Source organism: Macrosteles quadrilineatus, unplaced genomic scaffold (assembly GCF_028750875.1).
Source record: "Macrosteles quadrilineatus isolate MER2022 unplaced genomic scaffold, UCM_ALF_1.0 Scaffold_3__2_contigs__length_128488019, whole genome shotgun sequence".
Taxonomy (NCBI): domain Eukaryota; kingdom Metazoa; phylum Arthropoda; class Insecta; order Hemiptera; family Cicadellidae; genus Macrosteles; species Macrosteles quadrilineatus.
In genome coordinates, this window is record NW_026542596.1 from 21049707 (window position 1) to 21069694 (window position 19988).

The 19988-nt window shown below is 35.5% G+C and overlaps 1 protein-coding gene across 3 annotated transcripts in view; it reads left to right on the forward strand.

Annotated features, from left to right (window-relative positions):
- Window positions 1-4107: 4107 nt before the first annotated feature.
- The window catches only part of LOC128990902 (protein boule-like), a 49022-nt gene continuing 33141 nt past the window's right edge, over window positions 4108-19988 (forward strand). Inside the window, exons 1-3 of one of the 3 annotated variants that reach the window (XM_054413552.1) lie at window positions 4108-4295; window positions 13800-13868; window positions 16059-16367. In XM_054413552.1, the coding sequence (XP_054269527.1) occupies window positions 13845-13868; window positions 16059-16367 (333 nt within the window). In that variant the 5' untranslated portion in view covers window positions 4108-4295; window positions 13800-13844. The remainder of the gene's footprint in view (window positions 4296-13799; window positions 13869-16058; window positions 16368-19988) is intronic. The other 2 variants (XM_054413554.1, XM_054413553.1) reach the window with 2 other exon arrangements.

The window sequence follows — 19988 nt, forward strand, 5'->3', positions numbered from 1 at the left end:
TAAAATTATTGCGGTTTTGTTGTTAATATAAAGCTCGTGTACTTTCCATTTGCTGGCACTAGTTAAAACTTCGACTGTATCCCACTATGTTGCTACATATTATTTTTCACAAGCAGTATGCATATTTAGTACTAGCTGTGTGCCCGTTCTACGCACGGGGATCTTATCATAGTCAGTTAAAACCTTATATTAAGCCCAGCAGTTGGTTTGCATACTTTCAGATATGCTGACAAAACTATTATATAAACTTCGCAATAGTTATTTACCTACGACCGTTTTTTAAAGTAGCCATTTCAGTCTAGTTCTTAGAATTGAAAAGTTTCACTTTACAGCTGTTTACTTTCATATCAGCATAGTTTCATTTCATATCAGCATAGTTTTTCTCATATCCACACAGGTAACGGACCAATGAGGTTCAAGTATTGAGAGAAAAGAATTAAAATTGTAATGCTTCGAACGTCAACTAATCAGCTGATCAGTTGACCAATTTAATTGTTGATCCGACTTGTTCATGTTGATACTCGCGTATTCTTAATTAAGTTGGTGGAAGTCCAAAAATAAATTAAATATTTGCCGAATTGTACCTGATACAATATTATTTATGGTAAGAATGCTGCTAGCAATGCAATATTTAACGAAGTTTAACAAACACGTAATTACAGGAAATCAGCTGATTATACAACAAGTCGTTGCATCACTTTCAGTGGCAATGACAATACACGAAAACATAACCTCTCTAGAAAGTTATCAGTAGTGATTGTTAGTAATTAAATCCAGATTGATAGTAATTAAAAAACGGTCGTAGGTAAAGTAATGTACGCAACTCGCGTTAATAGTCTTTACGACACTCGTATAAGTTTTTAAGGCACTTGCCAAGGCTCGTGCCTTAAATTTTAATTTTCTACTCGTGTCGTAAAGACTCACTTAACGCAATCGTTGCGTAAACTACTATTAACTACAGCCACTCGACAAAGCTGGCTTCCTTGTACTGTTTTACAGAAAGCTGCTAATTGCTGCATATTTATACTTTGCCGTACAGTTTATACTTTGTCGTACGGTTTATACTTTGCCGCACATCAGGATTCCAACGAAACAACACAAAACAGCGTGGTTCTATTATGCACGTTATCCGTGTACGCTTGGAAATAGGTTGGCAACACTTAAAGATAAAAATACTAAGAGCAGCTGATTGACTATTATAACTACGATTTAACCTGTAATTTCGTGTTTACCGTCGGTAAATTAAAAATCAGGTTAAGTCGTAGTTATAAGACGTATAAGAGCTCCGCTCAAAAATCTTCCAGAAACTTAATTTTAATTGCGTTTATGTATTTTTATAAATAATATAACATTATAAATAGGTTTTCCATATTTTTGGCTCGATATTGATATTGTTTTTTCTTATGTAATTACAATTTAGGATAAAGTTTGGGCATATTGGAACATTTTTTTTATTGAACACCGCCTTTACATTTATGTTTATATTACTTAAGTATAAATTGGCCTTTAAATTAATTTGTTTTGAGTGAGTAACTTTTACATTTTATAATTTTTTTTACATTTATCACTGTGTGAATTTTCTTTTACTACATTTATTCAGGTCTCCATATGATGTTGTATTGCTTTATATTGTACTAGCTGTAACCCGCGGGCTTTGCCCCGTTTAACTTCTTAATTTTCAAGATGATCTCGTTCGCATGGCTCAATCACGTCCTGGTTGAAGTTCGTTCGCTACGCTCACTCACCTTTAGGTTGGAGCTCGTTCGCTACGCTCACTCACCTTTAGGTTGGAGCTCGTTCGCTGCGCTCACTTGCCTTAAGGTTAGCTCGTTCGCTACGCTCACTTGCCTTCAGGTTAGCTCGTTCACTACGATAACTCGCCTCCAGGTTGAAGTTCGTTCGCTATGCTCACTCACCTTTTGGTTGCAAATTAGCTGTCGTCATAAATGTTAAAGAAATAATAATGCTGCACCCTGTTGGTAATCCTTGTAACTTTACTTAATGCTATTGAACATCATAGAACAGAACCAACTTGTTTAATTGAAACAGCTGTTAAGATTCATTAATCCCATTTCTCATAAGGTTAACATGGGAAACTCCCGAGCCACTGGGGCGGAGCCGATTGGACGGATCACGAAATTGATGGTGTATAAACCTATTCCATGAAATTCTACACGTATGTACCAAATTCGTGGCAATCGGTTCAGCGGTGTCTGAGTTTATCACTGCCAAATATATACAGGGTGAGTTTTAATTGTCCCCCCCCCAACTTTTTTCTACATTTTTTCAAATATCAATCCCAGACCACTTCCAAACATTGTTGGGTAGTAAGTACTTCATTTTGACTAGATGGTCATTTCCGGCCGCCATCTTGGATCCGCCATCTTGGATGCAAAATATTTTTTTCAAATGTAAAGGTGTGGTTGTGACCCATTATTTCGAACTAGATTTTTACCCTGATTACAATGCCGCAAACAGTTTTTAAAAATCTTAATTCATACCAAAGTTATGAGGTCTTTTAAAACTTTATTTTTAGCCCATTTTAACATTGTGCATTTACAAACTAAGACCATAATCTCAAAATAGTGCTAGATAAAGATAAGTATACACTACCAGTCATTGTCAACCTATTTCCACTTGGTTATGAATGATGTATTTTTTTCGGCCGCCATCTTGGATCCGCCATTTTGAAATGTGATAAATTATTTTAAATATAAAAGGGGTGTTGTGACCCATCATTTCGGATTACTTTTTTAAGCTGACTTCAATTCCATGATCCATTTTTCATTTTCATATTTTGATTTTGAAATATTAACATTTTTAACAAAAATATTGCAATGTTTCATAAATAAAACTTGATAACAAAAAATGGATGGCGGCATTGAGTTTAGCTTAAAAAAGTAGTTCGAAATGATGGGTCACAACACACACTTCATATTTAAAATAATTTATCCCATTTCAAAATGGCGGGTCCAAGATGGCGGTTGAAAAAAATTCATCAGTCATTAATAAGTGAAAATAGTTTTACAATAACTGGTAGTGTATACTTATCTTTACCTAGCACTATTTTGAGATTATGGTCTTAGTTTGTAAATGCACAATGTTAAAATGGGCTAAAAATAAAGTTTTAAAAGGGCCTCATAACTTTAGAATGAATCAAGATTTTTAAAAACGGTTTGCGGCATTGTAATCAGGGTAAAAATCTAGTTCGAAATAATGGGTCACAACACCACCTTTACTTTTGAAAAAAATATGTTTCATCCAATATGGCGGATCCAAGATGGCGGCCGGAAATGACCACCTTGTAAAAATAAAGTACTTACTACCCAACAATGTTTGGAAGTGGTCTGGAATTGATATTTGAAAAAATGTAGAAAAAAGTGGGGGGGGGGACAATTAAAACTCACCCTGTATATATATATATATATATATATATATATATATATACATACAAACATCCTCTTTTATACTTATAGATATGTGTAAAATATATCTTTCTTATACTGTAATTTGCATTTGTATTTATGATATCCCCAAAAAAACCCCCTAAATTGATTTTTATTATTTAGGGGATTCAATAAAATATGTTCCATTTGCTGCACGGTGTTACATATGTGTTACTCCTTTTTATCACTATGTGATAAAAAAAAAATTTTTAACGTATTTTTATATAACCTTATAAACTTAGTATGGTTCTAAACACAAATTATAAAGTATTTATAAACATTTCAACAACAAAATTCCGTGCGTTGGGGCAAGGCCCCACTAGAAAATAGTGGGACCTTGGTTGGGGTCACCTGACACCTGTATTTTCCGTGCTGGAAAGAGTTAAATATTTTACTTTTTGTTCTTATATTCGTATGAACAGATTGTAAAATAAATTCTGATACAAAAAAAATATTATAAGCTATGCCACATTTTATAAAGAGTGCCAAAAATTTTCGATTATAAGCTATGCTGCCAATATAAGTTATGAGACCCCACGTCTGGTAGGAGATCAGAGTACTCGTTCTTCATTTTAATTCTTTCAATCAAGAATTACATGCCACCATAAAGAGTACATTTTTTTCTTCAAAAAGTAGTTCTTTGCGATGAAATCAGGTATCCATTTTGCTCTTTTGCGATTGGAATATCTAGCATTTACTTGCCGCCATTTTTGTTCAGTAGTCGTGTAGGGAAGAAATTTTCGTCAAAACTATGACTAATTTACGCGTATTTAAATTTGATTTTCTTAATTAAAAGCTTACTAACATCGTCTGCTCATTATTTCTCCACTTTTCAAATTGGATCTGATGGTAAGTGTGTTTCATTTATGAACAGCGAGATAACTTAGGCCTAGCTGTAAAATTAAAATTAGTTCAGTTGCCCCAGATTTTTGTTGAGCCTAGTACTCACTGACCTGCATTACTTCGATGTAACTTCATAAGGAATGTAGTTTTCTCATACCTAGATGTTTCTATTTTCGTTTCAGAAATTATTTACAGATATAACTTGTTTACTAAGTAACGTACAAGTTTCCCTCCAGGATCACAGTTATGCAGGAATTAGGCTAAGTTAATTGTGCCCTTCTAGACTAGCTACTTGGTACTATAACACAGAATAGCCAAGCATAAGTTAGTTAGCCTACATACCTGTTTAGGCTAGGCCTAAGTTAAATAAGCCTATGTCATAATTGTAGGTAGGCCTAACTTAGGCCTACGTTAAGTTATCAGCCTCTAGGTCAACTTTATTTTAGGACAACTAAGTTAGCCTAGCGAAATTCTAACAACAAACAGCACATACGTTAATAGGCTAAGTTACTTTAAGACCTAGGTTTGGCCAGTTTTTGGCCTAGGTTTGGCCAGTCTTAGGCCTAGGTTTGGCCAGTCTTATAGGCCTAGGCCTAACTTAACTTAACACATTCACTGCTAATGATATGTAATACTTTTATAAATGGCTAAAAAACATAAACATTAACATGATCATGTTAATTGAGTGACAATATATCTTTAATTAAATAAATTTTATACTATAAATTGTGGATTAAAATATATTATGTAATTATATACATCATGTATTATATATCTGCTAATATACTTATGACGCACAAGTGCGTCATTAGCAGTGAACGTGTTAAGTTAGTAACTTACTGGTCTGGAAATGTTTTCGAATAACTTAAAAGGTCAAGTCCTTGCAATACTGTAAGGAAAACAAACTCTAATGAGAGCTTAAGCTAAACTCAGGTCTTAGTTAAGTCAAATATTTGGTAGGCCTACCTAATTATTTCCCCTATTTACACTGGGATTTGATGTAATTTTTAAGTATATGTCTAACAGTATTTTTAACGCTGAATCCAAAAATGCAATCAGTTTTGGTCGGAGAGATTCCTAAGTGGCCGTTATATAATTAATGCCAAGCTTCAGTTATCTTGAGTTATTCACATAGGCTATTATATGTAGTTTGGATGAGTCCTCCAAGTTCTAGTGGTGACTTACACTTAAAGGGGAGGAAAGTTTGTGGAGTGGAAACAGCTGTTGGTTATTTAAGATTCAATGCAAAATTATCAAAACAACACATGACAAGTGAAAATTGGAATAACATTTTAAAATAATTCAATTTCTAAAAGCAGACTGACTTCTAAGATGTTCTGAAAATACAATTACACAAAAACAATAACTTAGCCTACATGAACTATTAATAAAATCAACATATAGGCCTATCATCAATCAATAAAATTAATTTTATTCTCGTCAAATGCAAGGATTTTTTAGCCTATACAATAACACGACCGCATCACCAATGCCAAATTGATAACTTACTGTCAACTGTCACTGAATTGCTGTAATGTAGTTTGCTAACCAACCAATGGATTATTACGCTAAAATGCGCCCAGAAAATAGATCCAGATTACTGTAATAACATCTGCAATAGCAACTTATTAATTATCAAGTAGGCCGAAGTTTAATTATTGTTGCCGATTTAGAAATTAGTAATGGCTGATATTTGCAATGCGTGTGACCAAAATTTTTTTGAAACGGTTGTGTTCGATGATAATGAAATTAAAAGTTTAACTAAGCACGGGGTTGTAAATAACGAAACAAATTGTCTGAGGTGTCATTCAAACATAAAATTGAACGATAAGTGGGTTTTCAGATGCTGGAACAGAGTTTCAATTAGCCTAACAAGAAGAAAGCTAAAAGGTGTGAGTGGGTAGGGGCCTACGATCTTGCAGAGTAGACACTTTTTTCGGCAAATCCAGATTACAAATTCGTACGCTTTGGCGATTAGTCAATCATTATCTTTTTTTTGACCCACCCCAGCAAAAATTCCTGGAAACAAATCTCAATCTGTCAAGTAAAACTGTTGTAGATTGGTATTCGTTTATAAGAGAAGTGTAATTTACATTGACGATTGTGTAACAAATTCTGAAAGACTAGGCGGGCTAGGTGAGATTGTTGAAATAGACGAGGCGAAATTTGGTAAACGTAAATACAACCGAGGTAGGCGAGTGAAGGGAAACTGGGTGTTGGGGGGGGAGTGCAGAGAGGCTTGACAATAAACATTTTTAATCCCCGTTCCTGACCGCTCAAGGCGCACACTAATTTGTCTAATCCGCCGCTGGGTTTTGCCTGGCAGTACCATTATTACTGAATGTTGGAAGTCGTACAGCAGATTGCAGAAGTACGGCTTCCAACATTTAACTGTGAACCATAGTACTGACTTTATTAATTGATCCCATCACGGGTGCCCATACAAACCGAATTGAGCGGTGTTAGAGAGACCGTCACCTAAGTTTTTTTTAAATTTAGAATTAGGTACCGGTAGGTACTTTTGTGAGTTTTTTTAGGGGCTTTTAAAACAGTTTTTAGACTATTTTAGATAGGTACTAGAAATTTCAGCATTTTGCAATTTTTTATATATTGTCTGTAATTCCTAAAAACGTATAAGCCTATATTGTAACTCTTAGAAATTTTAAACTAGAGTTTTCGATTTGCAAGCAAATCAATATGGATTGAAAAAATCATAAACTAAGGTTTTAAACTCCAAAACTTTTGTATGGATTACTGATCCGGACCCCCCCTCACTTAATATCAAATTACTGGATTAAAAATATGTTTTGCAATATTAGGAGTCTTTAAAACACATTTTGAAGTATAGTTTTACAATCCATGGACATCCAAACTCTGGTGATGTTTTTACTATAGTGTGAAATCACAGAAAACATTGGGTACTAAGTATGTTTTCTGTGGTGAAATGCAGTTTCTTTAGCAACACCAGCAAAATAATTGAATTTAGAGTCATGTTTTTAAAGAACAAAACTGTCAATTTCGGAGGATGATGCAACTGTTTACATGATGGAGTTGTGTTGATTGTTTTTAGAACAAGTAAACTTTTTTCGCAACTAAGTTAGCCTAATCCCTTTTTTTAACTTGACTGAAAATACCCATTTTCAGGAACGTTCAAGAATGTCAAAACAAGAAGTAAGAAAATTATTTTAATGTAAGCGTGTAGGAGTGTAACTTATTAACTTAAACGTAAGCAGAAAGCAGACGAGGAGCTAGCTGTATTTAGATGGTCGGTGGTCTGGATGGTGGTGAGCAGCCACAGAGATACAGCTGGTTTAATTTTGCCAACAATCTTAAGCTTTAAAAAAATTCATTCTCATCCTAGGCGGCTGATGATTAGAGCCAATTACTAATACTAGGCCTACTATGCGTTCAGGAATAATTAATTTAGTTTTTTTTTTTTTGCCAAAACCCGGACATTTTAAGGTTTTGCCGAAAATCCCCCCGGGACGATTTTTATGTACCCAAAAAGAGGACGTTTCCGGGAAAAAGAGGACATCTGGGATCCCTAAACTAAGGTAACCTAACCTAATCTAACCTAACCTTACCTAACCTAACCTAACCCAACCCGACCTTAATGTTGATATTTAAATCGCATTTTATGTCAGAAAAGGCATGTGAGGAAGATAGGTCAGGTCGGACTTTATGCGGATTCGTGACTGTATTAAGTCCTTTGAAGTGAGGTTAGATTAGGTAAGTTAAAGGTTAAGTTATAATGAACTGATTCATTAATTTATGCAACTTCCAGACTGTTTTTGCACATTTAGTGGGTGAAACAAGAACTAAATGAAATTAAAGTAAGTTAAATAAGAACTGATTATTTGGTTTCAAAATAAATTGATTTGATTTCATTCCGCATTAGATCAAGTATAAACAGTTGTTTGCTCTTCTCACTCAGTCCTCACTCCTCACTCTTCACTCAGTACGGACCCGTCCAGACCACGCCATATTACCATTACCTTCAGTACCGCTCAATTATCCTTAGATTCGTAATCCTAACCTTCGTTTTACGGCCACTTAGGAATCTCTTTGACTAAAACTGATTGCATTTTTGGATTCAGCGTTAAAAATACTGTAAGTAGACATATAAAAATTACATCATATCCCAGTGTAAATACGGCTAAATATTTGACTAAAATTTAAAAGTAGGGTAAGTTAAACTTCCGTAGGTGTATCTGTTGTCAAAAACAACCAAATGAAAAATTATTCGATAACTTACTGTAACGGCTTATCAATCGATAGGCTATTTTCATTTGGTTGTTTTTGACAAGGCCTATATTGAATTAGGAAATTAAACTAAGTATTCTAAACTAACCCAACATAACTAACCAAACTTGCTGTAGGCTAAGTTACCGTCTCAAAATTCCAACAGAAAATGCATAACTGATGGGGAATAGGGAATAGGCTATCAAACGGAATTTTGAAATGTTACAAGTTTTCATAAAGAAAGCTGACAAGAGGAGTTCCACAAGGCTCTGTATTAGGCCCGATTCTATTCACCCTATTGACTGATGACTTCCCCAAACAAATTGAGAGTGAAAATTCTGTTGCAATCATGTATGCAGATGACACAACCAATTTGATCAAGGACAACTAAGCCCAAAGCCTTTACCCTAATTCAAAATTTGATCTTAAATAAAGCCATCCTCTACTCAAAGAACAATGACTTAGCAATAAACCCCACAAAAACTACAACTCTGAATTTCAGTAAGTAAAAAGACATAGTCCCTCAATTAGAGGATGTAACAATAGAAAACCACACAAAATTTCTTGGTGTTATCCTTGATAACAAATTAACATGGAAAGAGCACATCAACCACCTAAGCAAAAAAATCAGTGCCGGAATATATGTCGTCAGAAGAATAAACTACATAGGCGGACTCTCTGTGGCCAAAACAGCTTACTTCGCACTGGTAGAGTCGCATTTTAGACATGGCTTGACAGTGTGGGGAGGAACTTCAACAAAAAATATGAATCAAATCCTTGTTCTTCAAAAGAAAGCCATAAGAGCCCTCGCCAACCTTCCCCACCACAGATATGCAGACTAGCATTTGCAAACCTAGGAATCCTCACAGTGGTGTCTCTTTACATACTTGATTGACACATAAATTCAAGTATGTGGATGAAATAAACCCCCCATAAGAAACCAAGCAAGACCTGCACCACTACAACACCCGTCATGGCTCCAAATTTGCCCTACCAGTTCACCGAACAACTCTTTGGGAAAAAAACCTTCCTACACCGGCTGCAAACTGAGGAACCATCTACCAGACTACCTGAGAGACCTGACTGGCAATAAGCTACACCAGGAGTTGAAGAAGTGGCTAATCGCAAGACCCTTCTACTCAATAAAGGAATTTTATGAAAATTATGGAAATTAACACGTACAATTCACTATTGTATTGACACTATTGTAATTCTTAAAGAATATTGTATTGTATTGTATTGTACTTGTTTCGTTAATTCCTCAAAACTTGAAGCATCAGATGGTAATCCTGTATTTCCCTTCATCCACTCTACAATATGCCCTTCTTTAACCACTTCATAGTGGGATTTTTTGTTTTTGGGTCAACCATGGTATGACATGGAGCCTAACTGACATGGAGGCAATAACTATTGCCGACTTTTCAGGGATTATTTCCAAAATTCGCTTAAACCATTCCTGATAGTGTTCTGAGTTCATTTCATTATGGTAGTCTGAAGTCCCCTTCTTCCCAACAAAACAAAGCTCGCCCCCATTTAAAAATCCATCTTCATTTCCTATATGAAGAATAATCACTCTTTTCCCCGCACCAGAAGGAGTTTTGAAACCTCCTCTCCACCCACACTACATCTTGAAGAGTCTGACGATAGGCTACTCATCATAATTGATATAATTTTGATTCAGCTCATTCATAACATTTTCTTGCCAGGCATATCGAACTGTGTGGTTCTGACCACACCACGTTTCGTCAGTATAAAAAATTGAATACCCTTCACTTCGAAGTTTACGAACTTTTCTCAAATAGGCATGTAGTGTTGCAGCTACAGTCAAGGATTCCATCAATACAGGTTTCTTTTTTAATTTTTTAAATCTAAATCCAATTTTCTTAACAATATTCCGTAATGTTGATTTTGACATAGTGGGAAAATCAGACAAACTTTCTTTAATCTTTTGGTGGAGTTTTGAAATTGTTGGGTAAAGCTTGTTAATATTAAACTCGTGCATATACCTGTAAAATAAATTAATATTGTTTAGAAATGGTGGTTGTAATATAATAATTACAGAGTTACTTTATATTTTAACTAAAGTGCTGTAACATTTGGGTAACTGTTATCTTTCCGTATAACAGACGAATCCCATTTTGGAGTTAAATTATTGCAAACATTTTCTATTTTTGGCAATGTTGAACAACTTTCAGAACCCAGGTGGAGTGTTATATAAGTTAACTCGCCTTGTGCTCGCTGGGGGCTCCGCCCCCAGGCCCCCTTTTAATAGTAGCCGTGATGAGAAATTGTCACGGGGGACAGGATGTTGTCCGGAAACATTTTTGCTTTTTGCGTAAAAGACGTAGTGATAACTTGGCAGTTGCGAAGTATTCCATAGGGGGGTTGTTTAGTGCAAACCAAACCAGTCTTGACATGTTAGAGTCTCGATGTAGGGCCGGTGCTTTGATGAATTAAATTTGCTAAGTCACAACCTCTAAAACTTTCTTCACATCAATAAGCATCGATATAAAGTCTTAGGAGTTAGAGTTAGGTAAAATAATATTTTAAAAATAATCTTAGGCCCCCTTCTGGTTGAAGTTCGTTCGCTACGCTCACTCACCTTTAGGTTGGGGCTCGTTCGCTGCGCTCACTTGCCTTCAGGTTAGCTCGTTCGCTAAGCTCACTCACCTTTGGGTTGGAGCTCGTTCGCTGCGCTCACTTGCCTTCAGGTTAGCTCGTTTGCTACGCTCACTCACTTTTGGGTTGGAGCTCGTTCGCTGCGCTCACTTGCCTTCAGGTTATTTCGTTCGCTACGCTCACTCACCTTTAGGTTGGAGCTCGTTCGCTGCGCTCACTTGCATTCAGGTTAACTCGTTCGCTACGCTCACTCACTTTTAGGTTGGAGCTCGTTCGCTGCGCTCACTTGCCTTCAGGTTAGCTCGTTCGCTACGCTCACTCACCTTTAGGTTGGAGCTCGTTCGCTACGCTCACTCACTTTTAGGTTGGAGCTCGTTCGCTGCGCTCACTTGCCTTCAGGTTAGCTCGTTCGCTATGCTCACTCACCTTTAGGTTGGGGCTCGTTCGCTGCCCTCACTTGCCTTTAGGTTAGCTTGTTCCGTTGAAATTATATAAGGTCACTCAAGGGACTTTCTTTTCAACGTTAAAACCATAAAAAGTACAAATATATGTACAAAAAGTCGTTTTATAAATAAAAAACACCAAAAAAATCAAGAATTTTTACAATTTTTGGAAGTAGAGCGTTTTTTGAAGGTGAAGGAGTAAGATTTTCGATATGACCCCTTCTGTGAGAAAACTGTCTTGTAGAAAATTTAATTCTGAACCTACGATTTTCCCTCAAATCGTTTCTAGCTCTTACCGTATTCGAGTTACAGCAGTTTTAAAAAAACGTGTTTTTCGCAAAAACTAGGGTTTGAAGGGATTTCTTTTGGTAGGTTTCGGTTGAAAAAAAATAAATTTTGGGACTTTCTGGGTGGTTTGGTACCCAAACAAACCTTCAGAAAAAATTTCAGCTCCCTAGCTACTCTAGAAGTGACAAAAATGTTTTTTTGTGTCGCCAAACGCCCATATTTCACCTACTGACGTTTACGTCTAGTTTGCCTGTCGACGCATGTTAATTCTCCATAAGAAATACGTTAAAAATAATATTTTTTATTGAATATCCGCCATTTTAATTTTTTTTAGTACGTTAAAATTATAGAAGGTCACTTGAGGCACTTTCCTTTCAATGTTGGGAGCATAAAAAGTACAAATATACGAACGAAAAGTCGTTTTAAAAATTAAAAACACGTAAAAAAATCGAGCATTTTCACAAATTTTGGAAGTAGGGCGTTTTTTGAAGGTGAAGGAGTGCGATTTTCGAAAAACGCTTAATAGTGTCTTGTAGAAAATTTCATTCCAAACTCACGATTTTTCCTCAAATCGATTCTAGCTCTTACCGTTTTTGAGCTACAGCTGTTTAAAAAAAACATGTTTTTTCCCAAAAAAGGGCGTTTTTAATGGAATTTTTTTGGGGGGGTTGCATTTTGAAAATGGGGTTTTTACGAATTTCACCGGTAACATAAGATCCTATAGTGCAATACTACGCAAATTCCAAGTCTCTAGCACTTTTCTAAACGGTTCAGATGAGAGTACGAAAGTCGGTATTTTTCCCATAAGAATAACATGGGGGGGAAATTGTTAATTTAGGGGGGGTTGAAAGGGAAAAATGCTACTTTTCGGAATTTTCCCGGGGGTTTGGGCACTAGACCTACAAAACGCCGAAAATTTCAAGTCTCTAGCTCATCTAGAAGTGCCCAAACATTAGTATACCTGATCAGTGAGTTACACATCGGGCTGTATAGTTATTTAGATGAAATCTAGTTTTATAGATGTAATAATGTTCCCAATAACCTACTTGCATTTAGCATATAAAATTTAGTAACAAAATAATATGGTAAAGGCTATCATTGAAGAAGTATCGCAAGAAAATAAAAATAAATATTAATACATACGCATAGCTTTGTTTGGGTAAATTGTGTTATTGTTTAGACCAAGCAGCTTTATAATTTTTCATAGCAACAGTATTAATTATAAATAATTAAGTACCTGCGGATAAGACCCAGAGTTAACTGGTCGATTTCAATTTTCGGGCGTCCTGCCTCGCCTGCTGAAACACGTTTCTTCTTTGATGGTGGAGTATTTTCTGTCACATTTTTTTCATATTCCGAAGTGTATTGTTTAACAGTACTAAAACCAATTCCTAAGCAATTTGCCACATTAGCATACACTGGGTAAAACTTGTCCCCACTCCTTTCCTTTTCTGAGCGAAAAAGACACATCGCACTAACGATCATTTGAATTTCACACTCAGAAAACTTTCTGCAGGTTTGCTGCGGCAGGGATATTTAGTATGGTAGGTAGCCTACTATAGCAAATACTTTGCAAACACCACACTTAAACTGTTCAGGAGTCGCCATGCGCTTAGTAATTTAAACACAGCAGTAGTATTTTACTGACTAAATGATATATATTGTTTCTGGAGAGCCGGTTAAACTGATCAAACCATTAAACCCATTGCCTCTGATTCCTGAGGGGGAGGGGTAGTAAGTAAGAGGTCTATTTTTAATTACAAACAGTGTAAAAACATTTACTTATACATCTTTGATTTAACCAGACTAACATGATTTATTTAGTTTAGATTGTGTCATTACTTGTACTCATAGCATGTTTTCATTTTATGTGTTTGTGTTTGTTGCTTTGCACTGACTTTTGCTTTTATTCCAATAGGTTTGCATTCGTTCATATTGGTAAATTTAGAAATTTAAATTCTAAATGGCGACTTACAAAAGGAATAAGGTAAGTGGTTATGCTTTCAATTTTGATTAATTGTTTCTTTTTTTTGCAGTTTTTTGCTTGTACTAAAATGTCACAGCAACACTGCTGCTGCTTCATTTGGACATTCAAAGTTAAATATCTTTGTTCCAAACAAGTCTAGGCTAATACATTCTTATTACCCTAGTACAAGTGACAACATTCTAAGGCTAAGAGTTAGTATTAACCCTCGAGGGGGCGCTTGCAGAGTTTAGCTCCACATGTTATGGTTTTGCTAAAAAATCAACTTTATCGGTTTTGCCGGTGATGCAAATCAATCAGTGCTACCTATCTAAGTTTTTGTTTGATTTTTTATTACCTTTTAACTTAATTCAATAAAAAAATGTATATATCGCATAGAGTTCTTTCAATTAGTGTTGTGTAGCATTTTCTTAAATAATGTACAAATCTCCTAAAATAAAATAGAATTATCCTGTTAGATATCCTATTAGGTACATAATTATTCTAAGCATATTTATTATTAAAAACATGTTTTTCTCTGTGCGTATAAGTTAATTGCTTCATTGTGGATAAAATCTCCCATAGCACCGACCTTAAAAACCACCACTAACTTAACTTAAACCTTAAAAAACTCATGTATGGTTTTCAAAATAACTCATAACTTAGTTGCGGTACAATTTGTGATTTAAAAATAAATTGACTCCACACCATTTTAGTTAGAATTTAACTGAATAATTACGTCTTAAAATCTGTTTTAAAGGTTAAGCGCACTCTCTGGAGGGTTAAAAGTAACCTGTCAATACTAAAATGGTATGTATAAAGAGAGTTAATGAAGTTGCTCTTTCACCGTTATTGCATGTACGTGTTGGTTGATTGCCTTTAAATAATGTGGAGGCTCTGGTACCCTAAAACATATATAGGACTACAATTTTATATAGATTGCACCATTAACAATTAATTCTATCCTACACTCATCTCCATTCATACTTGGCTTAAAAAAAATACCTACATTTGTATGGTTGCCATTTCGGAATAAAGTAGGGAAAGTATTAAAGTAAAGTATCAAAATCTTAAGGCTAGGTAGTTTTGCTTAAAGTGTTTTAGATACCTGCATTTAAATAATCGGTACTTTCCTGTTAAAGGGAACATTCATTATTATCGATGATTTTTTTCGATATATCGATATTTTTGTTTTCCAATCCATTACAAATTGACAACTGATCTTGTTTAAGTGGATTAAGAAATGAAACTGTTCTAAGCTAACCTAAAATAACCAAACAAACTTATTGTACTATTTAAAAATTCCTTTTGATAACAGAAAAGGCAAGTTAAACATGGAATTTTTAAATGTCACATTGCAAGTTGGGTTAGTTATGTTAGGTTATTTTTTTTAGAACGGTTTCATTTTATTATTGTTTGTTGTTAGGTACTGAACAATATTTATCGTAGTTGTCAGCTGATATGTTTCAATTGGTTAATATCGATATATCGAGAAAAAAAAAATCATCGATAATAATGAATGTTCCCTTTAACAGGAAAGTACCAAATAATCCAATTCGTTGCTTATGTTGCAACCGGTTTCAACTCTGGAGTCATCGTCAAGGCTTCCAAGGATATAAGTTCAAGCTGTCACTTCATTTGACGGTCGTCATAGTTTTTAAAACACGAATAAAAACCTTAACTTGAACATTGAGCACTTTTTAACATTTAAAAAACAACACACAAAATTACAGAAAAGCTGAGCGACGCTTACCGTTCGGATGTAAAGTATAGACTACCGTGGTTGTGCGTAGGTTTAATGGTCAATGACGTCGCCCTCTTATCTCTTGTCACCGATCATTGCATTCCCTTCTACCTTCTCCCTCATTCAGTATCATGATTGCTGTATTATAAATAAAATTAGACTGAAATTAAAGTTTGTCATTTAGCACGTTCTCTTTGTCAGATCTTACATCTCTGTAAATCTCATATTCCTCCAGTGTATTTCTATAAAAACGATGTTGCGAAAAATGTAAAATGTCCATAGTGTAAAAATGGAAGTAGTGTGATTGAAAAGTTTAAGCCATATTAAGTTAAAAGTACTTAAAGTAAGTTACCATAGTATATTGTAATGAAGTTTTGGTCTATTATAGAAAAGATTCCCAGTGTCTTATATTCCCTCACATAATTTGCCACTTGACTATAAAAATTACCAAATTTTATGCTTGTTTCCAGTCTGGAGGAACTCAAAGTGAAGGGCCCCAGAGTAACTCTGCTTCTCCGGCCAGTTCAATAACTCACTCCAACCATGGTTCCAGCCATAATATCAACAACAACGCTCCCAAGTATGGAACTTTGGTTCCCAACCGAATATTTGTTGGCGGCATCTCATCCAGCACTACTGAAGGTGAACTGTCTCAGCTGTTTTCAAAATATGGAACCGTCAAAGCCACAAAAATTATAGCCGACAGGGCCGGTGTTTCTAAAGGATACGGCTTTGTAACTTTTGAGTCTGAAGAAGAGGTCAAGTACCTAGTTGAGAATGTAAGTAAAAAGTTTTTTTTTTATTTAGAGTATAGCCTTTAATTTCAATGGATTTTGAATCTTTAAATTCTTTTCCGTTCATACGTGCAAGCTAACTTCCTTCACTTGCATCAAAGAAAAACTTCAATATGTCCTTAATAACAGTGTACAGAAATTTCCTAAACTTAATTTTTCACTCTTAAATTACAGGGTGTCTAGAAGTGGGGGAAAACGGGAAAGTCGGGAATTGGTATTTAATTTCAAAATATTCGTGAGAAGTCAGGATTTAGTATTTACTACTAGTGTCCCTGTTGCTCGAATTCGATCAATTGCTAAGTATTACAGGCGTTATTTTAAAACTAATATCAGTCATAATTTCTGATGACTTTAAAAGATTTGACTCAAACATTATGGAAATACTCAAGATGTGCATAACAGATCGATATAACCAACATTTTTTGTAAATATCTTATTATTTTTCAAAAGCTGATCTTGTTATTTATTGTTTTAGCCTATACAAATAGCCTTACTCATAGCTGCATTAGGTTGTCCATAATAACGATTATAAATTTGAAAAAAAAGTTTGCACAATACATCTTTTGGTCGAGTTTTCGACCACGTTAGAAGTCTATAACCCATTAATATTTTATCACAACAATCAAGTGTCAAGTCAAGTAGTTCCACGAGAACTTAATGAGTCAGTTTAGCTCAAAAGTTGTATCACTTTTATTCCTTTGAAACTTTAATTATTTATAACTAGGGTAACTATTATGACATACCAAACCTATTTTATCATGGGAATAATAGTTTTATAAGGGTGTTAAGTTTCACTTCTTACTTGTACTTTAATTTTGAACATTCAATTTGCTACTGGCCATTGCCTTTTGCCATAAAACTGTTTTCTTAGGTACTTACTTACTGCCGTGGCTCTTGGTACCCAAGGAGGTACTTTGCCTCGCCAACACATTGCCTCCAGATTCCACGGTCCATTGCTTCCTCCTCTCTTCTTCCCATTCTTCTCAGGTGCCTTCTCACTTGATTTCTCCACCTCAACTTGGGCCTTCCAGGAGGTCTTCTACCCTCGGGGTTGTTGGTTATGGTGTTTTTCACTAAGAAGCCCTCTTCCTTTCTAAACACATGGCCCGCCCACTGCAATTTTCTACTTCTCACCTCAGCCACAATATCCGGTCCCTGTACAAATCCTACAACTCCCTGTTGTGCTTTACTCTCCATTCCCCATTTTCAAAGGTTGGTTTAAAGATTTTTCTTAGAATCTTGTTTTCGAACACTATAAGTCATTTTTCGGTTCTCTTGCTTAGCACCCAACTCTCTGAGCCATATAGTAAGTCTGGTCTTATTATAGTTTTGTATTAACGGATTTTAGTTTTATGTGAAAGTAGTTGAGAATTTAACAATTTGTGGCATGCCGATAAACTTTTATGTGCTGCATTCAATCGTTGTTGAATTTCAGAGTCTTCTTCATTATTATTCGTCAGCATTACTCCTAGGTAAGAGAAATTGTTTACTTTATAAAATTATTTGTGTCCTTCTATTTCTACATGATTTTTATTATTTAGTTGGGTGGCTCTATCAGACCCAGACCCCATTATCTTGGTTTTATCTTCATTGATATTTAAGCCTACTTTTATAGTGTGGTTTATGAGTTTTGAAACCATAACTTTTAGTTCTTCGTTTTTGGCAACAAGTGCCACATCATCTGCAAATGCCAGGATATTTATATTGGTTCCCATTGAAATTCCAGCTTATAGTTTTTGTAATTGTAGAGAATCTTCCAAAGCTAGGTTGAATGGCAATGGGGACAAACCATCTCCTTGTCTTACACCTGTATTTATATCAAAATCCTCTGAGACTTCTCCATTGACTTACCCCTTGCATTTAGATCCTGATACAGTTGATTTTGATAGATTTATTACTTTTTAAGTAGGGTGGGCGAGTAGTGATTTTTCAATTCGAGTCGAGTATTAGAGTAAAAACTCAAGTGTCGAGTCGAGCCAAGTAGTTGCGCGTTAAGTAGTTCTAGACCCAGTGTTTAAGCTGTCACACAAAAAATTAAATACAACACAAAAACAAATATCATTTATTAAATACAGGCGTAGAAAATAGTGAAGTGGCACTTTTTATAACTACTCGACTCGGATTTTCGGACTCGAGGTTGAGTATTTGGAAAAAGTCAAGTAATGACTTGAAAGTTGAGTACTCGCCCACCCCTACTTTTAGGTACTGTATTCCATACTTTTCCATTACTTTCCAGAGTTTTCTCCTAGTTATTAAGAGTAGTATGCTTTGGGGAAGTCAATGCAAAGGCAAAGAAAGGATTTGTTGAATTCATAATATTTGGCAATTGCCTCTTTCAGTATAAAAATTTTGTCAGTGGCAGTGGCGGATCCAGAGGGGGGCAAAGGGGGTGACCGCCCCCCCCCCCTCTGGCATACATATGTGGCTGTACCTAACCATCTGTCAGTATTAAATTGATTTGAACTTAAAACACATGTTAGCAATTATTGTTAACTAATATTTACTTTTCTTGTTTACCTTTTTCTTTCTTTTGATCTTGTACCTTTTGTCCAGACAATAAATCCTCTAAAATACTAATTATATTATTTTATTAATCATTGTACATCACCATTAACCACACTGGTGACCAACGACGTGATAATTGAAGCAACATAAAAGTAAATCCTTCAAGACAGGACAGCATCTCCAAGAAACCTCAACTTTCGTCAGTCAGAACAAAATCAGGTTAGTTTAGACCTAAAAATGTCAGACACTGAAGAAAATGTCACTGATCCCAATTTACCAACCAATTCAAATAATCTCTCGAAATTAACAGTCAAAATTCCACCCTTTTGGAGGAAAAATGTCAAGGTCTGGTTACGTCAAGTTGAGGCACAATTCATTGTAAAAAATATCACTCAAGAACGAACAAAATATTACCACATTCTTGGAAATCTTGATACCGATGTTGCCGAATTGCTTTCAGATCTTTTAGAGAAACCACTTAGCCAAACACCTTATCAAGACCTTTGTAATCGCCTGATCTCTGAATTCGAAGAATCAGAGAGCAGAAAATTCATTAAACTGGTTGACGAACTAGAAATTGGTTCGAAAAAACCTTCTCAGTTTCTTAGGGAAATGCGTACTCTTGCAGGTTCCCAAGTTAAAGACGATTTCCTAAAAACATTATTTTTTAAACGTCTTCCCCCTCAGATCAGCTCAATATTAGCATCTAGCTCCGACTCTAGACAATCTAGCAACCATGGCTGATAAAATCATGGAGTACTCTCCCACTCATTCTCAGCACATGTATTCCTTGAAAGGTGAAACATCAACAAGCTCACAACCTGATAGATTATCTCGCCTAGAAAACCAAATCACCGAACTAACCAACCAAATTTCATCTTTACGCTCCCGTTCGAAATCTGGTTCTCGACTTTACCAATATCAGAACTGTGACGCAACTCCTCAACGTAATAAATCTGTCTGCTGGTACCATAGAAAATTCGGTAAAAACGCTACAAGATGCACAACTCCATGCAACTACCATTCTTCCCCGTCCAAAAATTCGGAAAACTAACTCAGCACTATCTTGATTCGGCGGGAGATAGCGCAAAACATCAACCT